The following is a 14439-nucleotide window of genomic DNA, read 5'->3' as shown; positions in this document are numbered from 1 at the left end:
AATAGTTTTCAGTTTTACGTGTTTAACCCGTACGGCTTGATTACTTTAAGGCTCGGGAATTTATAAATACTTGAATGACAACGAACATCGAATAATGAATATTATACAATAAAATATTTAATACATCGAAACGACCCAACGGGTCGGGTTTACAAATACGAAAACGAATCGAAAAACTGACGAATGTCACAGGAGAATCCTTTGGGTACCAAAGACCCAAACGTGGTCTCCCTTTCAAGTATCTGAAGATACGTTTGACAGCAGTCATGTGGGATTCTCTTGGGTCAGACTGATATCTGGCACACTGACAAACAGGGAACATGATGTCCGGTCTGCTTGCAGTGAGATACATCAAGGAACCAATCATTGACCTATAAAGGTGTTGATCGACTGGTTTTCCTGATGGATCAGGAGCGAGAACAGGACGCGTAGCGATTGGTGTCATGAAAGCAGTTGAGTCCTTAAAACCAAATTTCTGAACAATGTCATGAACGTACTTTTCTTGGTGAATCAAAGTCCCGTCCTTCTTTTGCTCAACTTGTAAGCCCAGGAAGAAAGTCATCTCCCCTAAGGAACTCATTTCAAATCGCTTCTGCATGATCTCAGAAAACTCCTTGCACAGAGTCTCATTCGTGGACCCGAAGATAATATCATCAACATGCACTTGAACGAGAATCAAATCATCCTTCACTTTCTTGACAAAGAGAGTTTGATCAACAATGACTCTCTTGTATCCATTCTTCACTAAATGATCAGCCAGTGTGGCATACCAAGCACGAGGAGCTTGGTGAAGACTATAAAGTGCTTTGTCAAGTCGGTAAACGTGGTCAGGATAATTTGGGTCTTCAAAACCTGGAGGTTGGCTCACATAAATTTCTTCTTTTACTTTCCCGTACAAGAAAGCAGTCTTCACATCCATCTGATATACTTTGAAATTCATGTACGAGGCATAGGCCAAAAAGATACGAATTGCTTCCAATCTGGCCATCGGTGCATAAACTTCATCGTAATCAAGTCCTTCTCGTTGCCAAAAACCTTGTACGACCAACCGGGCTTTATTTCTTATAATCACCCCCTTGTCATCCTTCTTGTTACGGAACACCCATTTTGTTCCAATTGGCTTCTTGTGATCTGGTTTCTTTACTAGCCTCCAATCGTTTAGCTTCTTGAATTGCAGCAGTTCTTCTTGCATTGCTTCAACCCAAGAGTTTTCCTTCAAAGCAACTCTGTAGTCCTTGGGCTCTACCTGCGAAATGAAACAAGCAAAAAGACATCTGTTAATGTTACCAGAGGTGCTGCGTGTTTGGATGCCAGCGGATGGATCTCCAATGATGTTCTCAGTCGGATGTCGCCTATGAATTGGTAACTGTGGGATTTGTTCGACATTCTCGACTGGTGTTGCCTCAAGCTCAATGGTCAGACTCTCTATGGGATGAAAGACCGTGGTCACATCGACAGCGGCATTTGGTTGGGGGTCTCTTGCATCTTCTTCTTGATCAACCAAATGATCCCGTGTGATGGTGCCTTCCCATAGGTTGTCGTAGAAAGGTACGACGACAGCAGGTACTGATGATGAGTCAGTGGTGCGAGAAGTTCCAACAGGAACAGTGTCATTCTGCACATTCTCTTGAATAGCTTCCTCAGCAGATCCATGAACGTCTTCTTCAGAGTAAGGTGTAGGAACTGATTCAACTATACTTGGATTATCAGCTGGCGAAGTTTCCATTTGGTGGGTTTGTTGAACCGCCGCTTGAATGGTCTGGTCGTTTCCCACATTGTCAGCTGACATAAATGAGTCGGTGTCTGAATCATCTGTGTCTTCTACAGCGGGCATTTCAGTAGATTCTGCAGATGTTTACACATTGACTTCCGGGACAGGTTGATTAGCCCCGTGTGGACCATTGAGTGCGGGTGTGGGAGCAGCAATCTGAATGTCCGTCAGACCTTTCCCAATGGCGTGCATCAAGATTGATTGATCAACAATTGTCGAGATGGTGCAGGAACAACAGGAGACATTACTGGTGCATACGATGGTACATACATTACTCGAAACTGCCTGAACAAGCCTTCATAATCGAACATCCAATCAGGACCATTGTGTGCATCGGTAGGGTTCAGTTCTTGCCAATCAATGTTGTAGGACTCCAAAATCACTCTGGATTTCTTGTCGAACACACGATAAGCACTTTTGTCAGCGGAATAGCCAACAAAGTAGCACTCATCCGCCTTTTCAGCAAACTTTGAAGTGGCACCAACATTTGGCTGAAGAACTGTGCAAGGGCAACCGAATGTCTTGAAGAAATTAACCCTTGGCTTGTTTCCATAAAGGACTTCATAAGGTGTCTTATTCAGTCTTTTGTTCAGCAACACACGATTCTGAGTGTAGCAAGCAGTGTTGATAGCTTCCCCCCCAGAAGAATAAGGGAAGCTTGGAGTATGAAAACATGGTTCTTGCAGCTTCAACCAGTGTACGATTTCGTCGCTCAGCCACCCCATTTTGTTTAGGAGTGTAGGGTGCACTAAATTGACGAAGAATTCCCTTGTTGTGACAGAATTCGTTGACGGCTTTGTTGCAGAATTCTGTTCCATTGTCACTTCTGATGCACTTGACTCGTTTGTCCGTCTGATTCTCAACCAACACGATGAATCTGATAAGAAACTGAGTTGTCTCATCCTTGTGACCTAGCAAAAAGGTCCAACTGAAACGCGAGTAATCATCAGTAATAACCAGACATTAGGCTTTTGGACCTATTGCCATTGGTTGAACGGGACCAAAAAGATCCATATGCAACAGTTGAAGAGTGGAGTTTATGGAATTGACACTCTTAGGGCGGTGATGGAGTTTGTGCTGTTTGCACTTAGAGCAAGATAAACATTTTTCAACGCAATGAAAAGATTTTACAGGCAAGCCCCTCACATGGTCACCTTTAACCAACTTATTCAAGTTCTTAAAGTTGACATGCCCTAGACGTCGATGCCATAAGGAAGAGTCCTTCTTCGAGGCCTTGGACATCAAACAAGAAGCAGTCCGCATGGAATAATTGCTTCTCATGTCCAGAATATAAGCCTCATTGTGCCTCGGAGTACGCAACATAATCCACTCTTCCGGGACCTTGAAGCCTGGTTTAAGAATAAGACATTCATTTTTAGTGAAAAGAGTTGAAAATTTCTTATCGCGGATTTGAGAGACACTGAGTAAGTTGTGGTTGAGTTGTTCCACAAGATTGACTTCGTCGAAGGTCAATGTGCCATTAGAGACCTTTCCTTGTTTCGTGATTTATCCTCCTATGTCACCAGCAAAGGAAACATGTCCACCATCGAATGGTTTAATGTCAAACAATAGGGACTCATCTCCTGTCATATGTCGGGTACAGCCACTGTCCAAGTACCAAATAATGTTGACAGGCCTTCCAGGCTAACCCTACATACATGAGCAGCTAGTTAGTAGAAGGGCCCCGAGACTTATTTGTCTCGGGTAAAACAAACAGAAAATCACCCAGTTTTATTTTATGATACTTAAAAATGTAATCTTTTGGTGAATCTGAATCTGAAGTGCAATCACTCAAGGAACTTGTGTTAAGATTCCCTTGGTTTTGAAAAGATTTTCTTGATTGCCTTCGTTTTTGTTTGAGTTTAATTGTTAAATCTTCTTTGTTTGCTTTTGAAAACGATTTAGAGGGGTTTTTAGGGTTTTCAGCTTCTGACCCTTTGGCTAACCGCTTCCTTTCTCTTTGTGTTAGCCAGAAGGGTTTCTTGGGTGTGTCGGTTCTTTTAATTCTTGAATCCGTCTTACTGGTTGAGGTACAAGTTTGATAAGACATTTTCTTAGGTTGAACGTTTAACTCAGTAAATGTCTGACCAAACTTGCTTTTGGCGTCTCTTTGTTGCTTATGCCAGTTCTTGCAGTGTCTCACAAGATGAGACGGATTTCCACACACAAAACAACATTTTCTTTTGTTACAATCATAGACATGTTGATCACTGAAATATGTGGGGAGAGGTGATGTGGTAGAGTTAACGTATTGATAACCTCTATCTGTAAACAAATTTGAATAATTTGATGCAAAGTAATTTGACTGCCTAGGTTTATGACCAGAGTAGTAATAGGAACTATCAAATTGATCATAAAATTGAGAACTATTCCTATTAGTAGTATTTTGTGAAAATGAAGTTTTCTTTGAAGGCACATATTTACACGACGTGCTTGGTTTTTCATTCTCAAAGACAATTTCTTGTTTTCGTAAGTCCTCAAAATCACGATCAGTTGACGAGCAACTAGAACTTGTCTGTTCATTAACTTTAGCCACATTTGTTTCATCAAAAATTGTTTCACACTCAGAATCAGATGAAGAACCTTCAATTTCATTACATACTTCTTTACAATCTTATTCACAAGTGGTTTCACAAAATACAGGTTTTGATTCCGACATTAAACATTCCAACATGGATTCACAAACTTTGTTACAGACAGGGTTATTAATGCTTTTGGTTAGACCCACACATGACTCAAAACGTGGTTCTAATCCTTTATTTTGCTTAAAACCCTGATTAACTTTCCCACAATCACCATTGTTTACATTACCTTCTACACAAGACATATTGATGTTAGATTTATCAAATGATTGAATTGGAGCAACAATCTGAGATGCTGCGGGAATAAATTTCACATGTTTTGGTATCCTACCAACACCGTATGCCATTTCTTCATCAGGAGAAGTATTATAGCTAAAGTGGGGCAAACTGGTGTAGTTATCATTGAATGGTGGTGGTACGGCCGTGTAGTCGTACCCCAACCCTGCTTTAACTTTAGTACTTCTCTGGGCTCCAATAAGATCATCTAATTTCTCATATGATACCGCAAACCTTTCGACTTGTTTTTCCATTTCTTTCTTATTAGTAACTTCTAGTTTTAATTTCTTAATCTCTTCTTTTAAATCATTGATTATGTCCTTATAGTAAATGACATTATGTTTTTCTCGAAAAATTTCAAGTCTAAGATTAGCGACATCATTATGATGAGTTTTGATCTTTTCAATGTAGATCTTATCAGCTTTTACATATTCAGTGTTCAACTGACGAAGTTTTGCATTTTCTTTCAAAACTTCATCTTGCAAGTATCTATAGTATGTAACTTTGTTAACACATGCTTCTGTGCAAAGATTTCGTTTTACCTCATCAAGGTGTGATGCACAAGAATCGGCAGCAGAGGATGAAGAGGGTTCATCGTTTGAAGTGAAAGCCATGCTAGCCATATTTAGAGGATTCTGCAGCTCTTGAAACTGTTCGTCCCAATCCATACCAGTGTGGATTTCTGTTTGAGAAACAAGGGCTCTTGATTTTGAGCTTGAGCTACCCTTGTGTGGACGATTCCCTATTCTTGGAGCTAAGTTGTTTGCCTTTTGATCCTCATGCCTCTTTCCAGCAGCTTTTGCATTCTCTTCATCAGCTACTTCTGTCACCTGTATATCGTTTGCTGGTTTGGGAGGATTTGTGCATTCTCTGGCAAAGTGACTCATCTCTGCACAGTTGTAGCATCGAAGCTTGCTCTTGTCAAAACCAATTCGCTTTCGATCCGAATCATTGAAGCTGTCTTTTCCGTAGGTTTTGATGAAGTTGGTGGCCCTTTGCACAGCCATGGCCATCTGATACTTGATGTCCATTTTCTCAAGATCCTTTTGATTTATGTCTTTCAGATCACCTATCTCAAACTGAGCCGGTAACAAATTCCCTTGTAACAGCTCTTCATGACAAGACAGAAAAGCTTTAACGAGTGTCACATTTGAATCATTCAGCATGGGAATTGCTTCACAATAGCTGGAGGGCTTGTTTGCTTGAGGTTTTGTTGCAGAAATTCCATGTGCCTTCAGAGCTTGAGCAACTGCACTGTCAACTGCTTTTTGAAACGAACTTGCACTGGATGGAGTTGATGGCTTGCTGGTGGAGATAAATGCGGTTGATTGTGAAGGAACAGTTGGTGAGTACTTGGGATTGGTCACGGGATATACATTCGGTTGGGTTTTGCTGACAAAAGCTGTTGGCACACTTGAGGATGTAGAACTTACTCCGGCTTGATTTAGAGAATTCATGTGATTGTTCATCCTCATCTGTTCATCCATTTCGAATGATTTGATAGTGGATATTAGTTCACCATTTGTCATCCCATTTAGATTTGTGGTTCTCTTGATAGTTATTGTGTTTACACTCCAACTATAAGGCAAAGAGTTCATCAACTTGTGATTCACCTCAGTGTTGGGAATGTTAACACCTGCAGCTCTTACTTTGACCATGAGCTTCTCAAACCTCTTCACTAAGTCTAGCACAGCCTCACCTTGACGATGGTTGAACATGTTGAATTCTTCCTTCAACAGTGCTTTCTTGTTTTCTCTAATTTCAGCATTTCCTTCAACCATCTCAACAAGAGCTTCCCATAATCCCTTGGCACTTATGTGTTCTCGTAGTGTTTCTGTGATTTCATTTGAAAGACAAATTGTCAACAACAGAAACGCTTTCTTATCTTGTGCTAACTTATCCAAATCATCTTGATCATAATTCTCCGGTGCCTTAGGTTGTTCCCCAGCATCAGTGCGAGTTACTGGAACATGAGGACCAACTTCAAAACATCTCATCAAATCAGTTTCAGTTAATGAGATGAAGTTCATGAACCTCCATTTGAAATCAATAAAGTTATCATCTAAGGTCATAAACTTAGGAGGTTTTTGAGGTGTTCCCACTTGATTTTCCAACAGCAAATAACCCTTCAATAATTCTGAATCATTACTAGCCATTGTATAAGCCTTCAACAAAGTTTAATCCTCAAATAGTCAACTTTTTCGCTTAAACAGCTTCAAGCGAAGCGAAACGGCTTCAAGCGAAGCGAAAGGATTCCAAGCGAAGCGAAATGATTCCAAACGAAGCGAAATTATTCCAAGCGAAGCGAAAGGATCCAGAAAGCAAATCTTTCCTTGGGATCTGTTTCACCCACTATTAACAGTACAAGTACGATGTTTGGTACAATGCTTGAGCGAAGCGAAATTTTACTTTTCAAACTAGCAAACTTGAAACCCGTAAACACCACTTTTAAGACTTGAGACTTTCACCAAGAACACGTTCTAAGACATTTTATGAAGTTTTTGCCAATTCTTTTTGTAATTTTTGATAATTTTCTTTGTCAAGAACACTTGAATACTTATTTTCTTCTTTTCAAAATCAAAACCCAAGGTTGTGATCCAAAAACCCTCAACTAGTGAGCCGAAGCTCTGATACCAATTGTAGGTCCCGAGTCGGGTGGATCTAACAACGTCTTTGGATCAACCTAACTTAGTGCTAGCGGAAATCACACTAAGCAACCAAAAGGTCTCGGATCTTGAGTTTATTTTCGGTCAAGGATAGGAGAGGTTAGAGAGAGAAAGAAAGTGATAGAGTTCTTGCAAAATGTTTTGTATATAAAACTTCAACAACCAATGAACAATAAACAACCACCTCCTTGTTTCTCATGGCATGCTTCCTATTTATAGAGAAGTATGCATGAGAAGTAAGGTGCTTGTAATACCCAATGGGCTTCTTTACAATGGACCATGGCTTAACAATGTACAAAATGACCCATCGGCCCAAATACATAACTTAATCAATACAAAAGACTAACTATACAAAACGGAGCCTAACAGTATGTTTTTGTCATTAGTCTGAAACTAAAAATTATAATAATCAGTTTCATTATAATAATCAATAATAGAATAATGATTAGCCCATAGATTTTTTAGTCCAGAAACCCAATTTTGCACCCCCTTGCGCGGGGGTAGGAATTGTAGTAAAACACATCACAAAGCTTCAAATGAGTTGTAAATGTTGCACCTTATAAACCACTCCTCATTTTGTTCTCCAACCGATGTGGACAAGGTTTTACCACTTCCATTTTTAAGACATTTATTCACACACACATATACCAAAACTTCCAACAGTTTTTAACTTATCCATCTCCAATCACATTAGTTTTTTGTATTTTTTTTAAAGAGAGATGTACGTTGAGATGAAGAGAGGTGAATTACAAAGAGAGATTTTGAATTAATACTCTTTGTAAAAATTTTTATAAGTTATTAACTTCAAAGAATTAAATTATACAAAGACCAAATAATTAAATTATTTGGCACGTGCTAGATATCTAGTTATACAAAGACCAAATAATATTCTTTTTTCTTTTCAGAGGTGGTTTTCAAAGTTTTTAGCAGATCTACACACATTTTTGGCATGTGTTAGATATCTAGTTATGCAAAAACCAAATAATTGAATCATTCTTTTGCAAATGTTTAGCTTGCGTAGGGTTTAGGGTTTTAATTTTCTTTTGTTTTTTCCTTCTAGATTATTAAGTTTTAATAATTTAAAAAGCTAGGAATATTAAGAAGAGACTTTTACTCACCATAAATTTATAATTCTTGAAACGTTTGTGTAACTATTTACGGCAAATTTCAAAAGCAACCATAGGTTTTTGCTTGGTGTTTTTGTGTTAACTTGTGTCTAAAAAACCATTCTGTCAACGGAGCTCACGCGTTATTCACTTAATTCTATTTAGCAAAAAAAAAAAAAAAAAAAGAAAAAAGGAAAAGAAAAGAAAAGAAAAACAACGAGAGACCTTACGTAGCTATATAATAACCCAACTATCCAAGTAGGGTATAGTCATGCTTAATTTTTGGCTGGGCTATTTTACTAGAGAAGTGAGTAGAACTAACATCAATTTGAACTTGTAGTTAAGACAAACTGATTAAGCTAGCTTGAGTTGTAACCTCCAATCCGAGTTGCAAACTCAGCTCGTACTCATCTAATATTTTACTTGAACTGGTTCGAGCCTTGATGAGTTGAACTATTTTTCTCTTTTAATTAACCTTTATAATTTTACATGTTTATTCTTATACATAAATCTTCCCAAACAATCTTTTTTTTAGAACGGTGACTTTCTTGGAAACCATACCGCCGACTGCCACCACAAGAGCAAAACTCTCTGGCGTAACACACGGTGAGACGAAAACTCGAGTGGGCTCTGAATTCGAACTGACAACCTTTGCATAAAGTCTAGCTCTAATTTTTCATTGCCAACCCAAAAATAATACAAGTGGGATTCGAAGTGGATCTCAACTGAAAAACTCAAACCTCCTAACACCAGGCCACAAGTAGAGATTCTCTTCCCTAACAATCTAACATGTTTATATAAGTTTCAATTAACTAATTAATAACAATATTAACTAGTTTTATACCCGTCCGGTGGACGGACAGTTTAATGCCATAATAACATAATTATAGATTCTTTAAAAAAATTTATATTCTAAATAAAAAAAACATGATTTGTTGAAAGTGATGTTGTGGTATGAAAGTAGATATAACAACCAAATATTAATGATTCGATATTCTAGATTGTCAATTATCTCAACTGAATAAAGCGAATGCCAACTCATCTCAACCTTTGACACATAACTAAAAATGGTGCGCCTCAAAGTGAACCTTTTGACCCATTGATATGCCCACCAAATCAACCAATCTCACAGTAAGAAGCGAACTTACTCAACTAAAAAGCGGTATACATATCTTGAGCTCATTGATTAGCTAGGCCCTGTCCAGCCAATGAGCCATATGGTGCACTCGTGCTGTTAAGGTCAAGAACAAAGAGACCCAATATTCATACCCGGTTCAGGCGTTATCAAGGCGGATTTGACACTACTGACAAACGTTATTGGATGGTAAGCTTTCTTTTTGAATTGTGATCAACAGTATAGGGATACTTAAGGTTTGAGTTTTTTAATTGAAACTTGTTAAGACAATGTTAACAGGAGCTGCTGCTTTTGTTCTAGGCATCTTATGGTTTGTGTTCTTTGGGTTAGCCTTGATCAAACATCATTGTTGTGGAAGGAGATTATATATTAAAGGCAATAACTTCCAAACTTCCCAAATAATATGTTTATTTTACTTGCTATGCTCATATGTGCAAAGTAAGTATCTCACATCTCATATTTCCCAAAGGACAAAATAAAATGGCCATTGTAAATAAAAATGACCATTGTACTACTTTGACTTTTAAAGTCAAACACACCAACTACAAAATAAAATGACCATTGTACTGCTTTGACTTTTGAAGTCAAACACACAATACACAAAATATTATGAACATTGCAGATCCATCAGTAGTGACACATTCATTCAATCAGTAGTGACACATTCATTCATAAGAAATTTTGTAGCTTCGCGACACTGATACTTCATGCCATGCATTGCTGCATAATAACACAAATAAAACAATTTTTATACTTATTAATAGGAACATTCTAAACTCTTACAGGATAAACTGTAAGTAACCTACTTTCATTTCATTCATAATTTTGTCATTTAAGATATTTCTAGTAAAATTTACCCAAAACAATCAATTTGAAAAGATATAGTGATTTAGTAACAAATTTTGAAGTATAGCAGCCAAATTGTAAGATTGTAACAAAGTGACAACTGACAACACATTAAGGTAATAACTAATAAGTTATGTACAGCCTTCACTCCACTCACTTTTCCAATGCATTGAGCAAGGTTCATTTTGTTGATCTTCTTCACCTAAACATCAAACAAATCTCTTTAGCTAAACATCGCACAAAAGAATACTGTTATCTCAGCAGGTTTTCTTGTAAAGGAGCTAATTTAACTTTATTTATATATGGATGAAACCTCCTAAATCATTTTATTCAAAAAATGGATAATTGTTGAAATAATAAAAATTTTTGGTAATCATATTTAACACAGTAAAGTTACTCGTTTTGCTCAATCCCAATTTGGCCCAGATCTTTATCTAACACACCCGCTTTCCCACCTCTGGCCAAACATTACTTCATGAAATTGTAGAAATCTAAACTTTAAATTACTCTTATCCATTCTTTTTGTAGCTCAAAATTCGATGCATATTCTCTGAGACGGGCTAAGAGGTTAATATCACAAATCTAAAATTCTACTCTGAGAGTACATAAAGAGGGATTGCTTACAACAATCAAACAATCCAACGAAGCCAAACTGCAAAAAACAAATAATAATAATAATAATAATAATAATAATAATAATAAGTTTAGCCATTAGAATTATGCCATCATATTAGCTATGATACAATTCGGAAAAAAAAATCGTATTAGCTATGGACTATTACCCCAGTTGCTCCATTCGTTTTGTAGTAAAATTTCTCTGGCCATAACTCATAAAATTCCTGCAAAAAAACCATGAGTAGCAGTTTTCTTATTCACTGAACATTGATTTCTCAAAAACAACACTAATACATTAAGGGGCTGTTTGGTTCATTCAGCGTATTCATTCAGCAACAACATGAGTCTGAATGATTCAGACCCAATTTTAACTATTCAGATATTTGTTTGTCTGGAACCAGACAGTCTGAAGTCTGAATGAAACAGATGTTTCCATCTTAATGGTTCCATTAAGATGTAAACAAACAGCGCCTAAGTTTCAATTCAAGAAAAAAAAAAGAACGTTGGCATTAACATTAATAGTTTCAATCTAATGACCAAGATATTGATACCTTGTAAATTATGAGGTAGATTCAACAGCGGAGGTGACCGATTGTGTAGCTTCAATGGCCAATTGGACGATGTGATGGTATATTGGGCGGCGGCGATGGCTTCCTCGTTGGTGACAGTGACCGATCAAAGAGACATCTTAGTATTTTTTTTTCCTCGCTCGTTGGTTATATGAAGATTCAGGGAGTTGTAGTTCCTCATATTTAGGTAACTGCAGCATAATGGCTTATATTTAGGTAAGTGTAGGATAACGGGAGAGAGAAAGCTGAACTTCCACGAATCACCCCTTCGAGAAGGTTTTTTAGTACTTTAAATGATCAGGATTTAAAGTTGAAGACTTTAAACAGCTGTAATGATTCAAAAATACAGTTAATGTTAGGAAGAACAATATATTATATAATTATAGAATTAGAGCAAAGAAACACTCATAAGTCATAAGTCAATGAGTAAAAATTGTCTTTCTAGTAGAAATATTAAATCCGATTTTCCAGACAAACAAATTGTAATTTAATCTACAATTGATAAAAAGATAAAACGAATCTAACGAACACATAAAAATATAAAACGAATCCAACGAACACATCACATCCGTCTTTTTATCCATATCATTATATTAATGCAATTAACTTGTACAACTTCGTTTTCAATGTCACTTTCAGATGCTGGCTTTTCTATATTTTATTTTGCTATTGTCATTATTTATGTATTTCTCATCGGATTAGTCAAAGTCAAAACTTTCGTCCTCTCCGTTTGCGCTTCGTAATTTGCATCCTATTTTACTATTCAATTTCTTTTCCTCTTCTTTCTTCATCTCATTATTCCCTTGATTCCTAAAACAGTTTTACTCTCTTGTGATCATCAACTGCTTATTAAAGGTAACTTTATAATTATTTGAACATAACTTTATTTATATGATGTATCATGTATATGTTACTTGTGTGATAGAAGAAATTAATTAGTTGTGAGTTCACAAAACATAGAAACCTTAAATCTTTTCATACCATCCTAGGAAAATTAAGAATTATAGAACATGTTATTATGGTTTCACAGGAATACAGGAAACCTTGACACACTATGATGTGCTTTCCGTTCTCTTATTGTGACAAGGACGAACAACCGATAAGTCCGACACAAAGCACGATCAATTCCTTAAACTCTGGGTCTCTAGATCGAACCGCGTCTGCATCCGGATCAGAGTCAAGTTACCAAAGTGTGCCTGATCCCACAACTAAATTAAAAATGTCCAAATATTATCCTAGTTTCTCCAGAATGCCAACTAATCTTAAAGAGTTTAAATTTTACGAGCTCAAGTCGGCTACCAAGAACTTTAGTTTGTCTGCAAAGGTTGGAGAGGGCGGGTTCGGGTCAGTATACACGGGCACAGTTAAAAATCCACGGGATCCGAGTAAAGATCTTAGTGTGGCTGTAAAACAGCTTGGCAAAAGAGGATTTCAGGGGCACAAGGAGTGGGTGACCGAGGTTAACGTTCTTGGGATCGTTGAGCATCCGAATCTTGTTAAGTTAGTTGGTTATTGTGCGGAAGATCATGGAAAAGAAATCCAACGGCTTTTGGTATACGAATACTTGCCTCATAATTCGGTAGAATATCATTTGTCTAGTAGATCCCCTACCACTCTCTCGTGGTCGATGAGGTTGAAAGTGGCTCAAGACGCGGCTCGTGGATTGGCATATTTACATGAAGGAATGGACTTCCAGGTATTACTTTTCTACAATTAAAAACTATGCATTTTGATTTTATTGTACATATATAATCCTTGATTAGTTTTGTCACTATTGTTGTGTTTTTGGTAGATTATCTTTAGAGATTTCAAATCTTCAAATATTCTTCTAGACGATCAATGGAATGCTAAGCTTTCGGATTTTGGATTGGCTCGGTTAGGTCCTAAAGAAGGATATTCACATGTCACAACAGCGGTAACGTCACATTATGAATTATACAACTTTATCATAAGTTTATAAGTTATAACTTCAAGTTTGTAAATATGTAAAAATTAATGTGATCAGGTAATAGGAACAATGGGATATTCGTCTCCGGAATACATACAAACCGGTCATCTAACTACCAAGAACGATGTATGGAGTTACGGGGTGTTTCTTTATGAACTCATAACGGGTAGGCGTCCAATGGATAGAAACCGACCCACGGCCGAGCAGAAGCTTCTAGAATGGGTGAGACCCTTCCTAGATGTTAAAAACTTTCCACACATAGTTGATAGTAGACTTGAAGGTAAGTACTCACTGAAATCTGCACTCAAGTTGTCATTGATTGCAAACAAGTGTTTGTCTAGAAACCCAAAATCAAGGCCAAAGATGAGTGAGGTTTTAGAAATGGTTAACCGACTTGTAGCGGCTGGGTCCGAAACAATGGTTCCTGAATCACCTCTTATTGTTCCGGTCCCATTCGACGCTATTCAAGAAACCGAGGGTAAAAAGAATGGTGTAAGTGAAGGTAAAAGTAAAACAACCTCCATTGATGTCAAACTTGGAGATTCTGCTTGGTTTTCTGGATTATGGCCTTGGAAACCTTCAATAACTTGTTGATTTGAAGTGATAATGTGTATAGAATGTTTGTAACTAATGTTATTTTGTCCCTTTTCGGTTAATGAGTGGAAGCAGTCCTTAATGCATAAACGAATCAATGATTGATAGTGTTGACATAGCCGGAATAAAGGTTAGCTAGTTTATTAAAGTTTCATTTATTAAAGATTCATGAGAAAACTCTTGTGCTTTTCATCGATTAGGGTGAGCAATAATCGAACTGAACCGAAATTAATTGAAAAACGGTTATTGATTATTTTTTGTACCATCGGTTAACCGAAATTAACCGATTGAACAATTTATATTTCTAATATATTTCTAACTTTTATATACC

The 14439-nt window shown here is 37.2% G+C and overlaps 1 protein-coding gene across 1 annotated transcript; it reads left to right on the top strand.

The window, feature by feature from the left end:
- Positions 1-12540: 12540 nt before the first annotated feature.
- Positions 12541-14197, top strand: LOC143539955 (serine/threonine-protein kinase PCRK1-like). Its single transcript, XM_077033137.1, has 3 exons — positions 12541-13262; positions 13359-13481; positions 13572-14197. The coding sequence occupies exons 1-3, from the start codon at positions 12621-12623 to the stop codon at positions 14106-14108; spliced, it is 1302 nt and encodes a 433-aa protein (XP_076889252.1). The 5' UTR covers positions 12541-12620; the 3' UTR covers positions 14109-14197.
- The last annotated feature ends 242 nt before the right edge of the window (positions 14198-14439 follow it).

This window comes from Bidens hawaiensis, unplaced genomic scaffold (genome assembly GCF_021521415.1).
Source record: "Bidens hawaiensis isolate Kalapana, Puna unplaced genomic scaffold, B.hawaiensis_p1.1 tig00012097_1, whole genome shotgun sequence".
Classification (NCBI taxonomy): Eukaryota; Viridiplantae; Streptophyta; class Magnoliopsida; order Asterales; family Asteraceae; genus Bidens; species Bidens hawaiensis.
Note: the sequence above shows the minus strand (reverse complement) of the source record. Positions and strands in the feature narration are given on the sequence as shown.

Excerpts from the sequence above, each read along its gene's own strand:
- LOC143539955 (XM_077033137.1), top strand. The coding sequence starts at position 12,621 with ATGATGTGCTTTCCGTTCTCTTATTGTGACAAGGACGAACAACCGATA. Across the intron at positions 13,263-13,358 it reads ATGAAGGAATGGACTTCCAG|ATTATCTTTAGAGATTTCAA; the intron begins GTATTACTTTTC and ends TGTTTTTGGTAG. Across the intron at positions 13,482-13,571 it reads ATTCACATGTCACAACAGCG|GTAATAGGAACAATGGGATA; the intron begins GTAACGTCACAT and ends TAATGTGATCAG.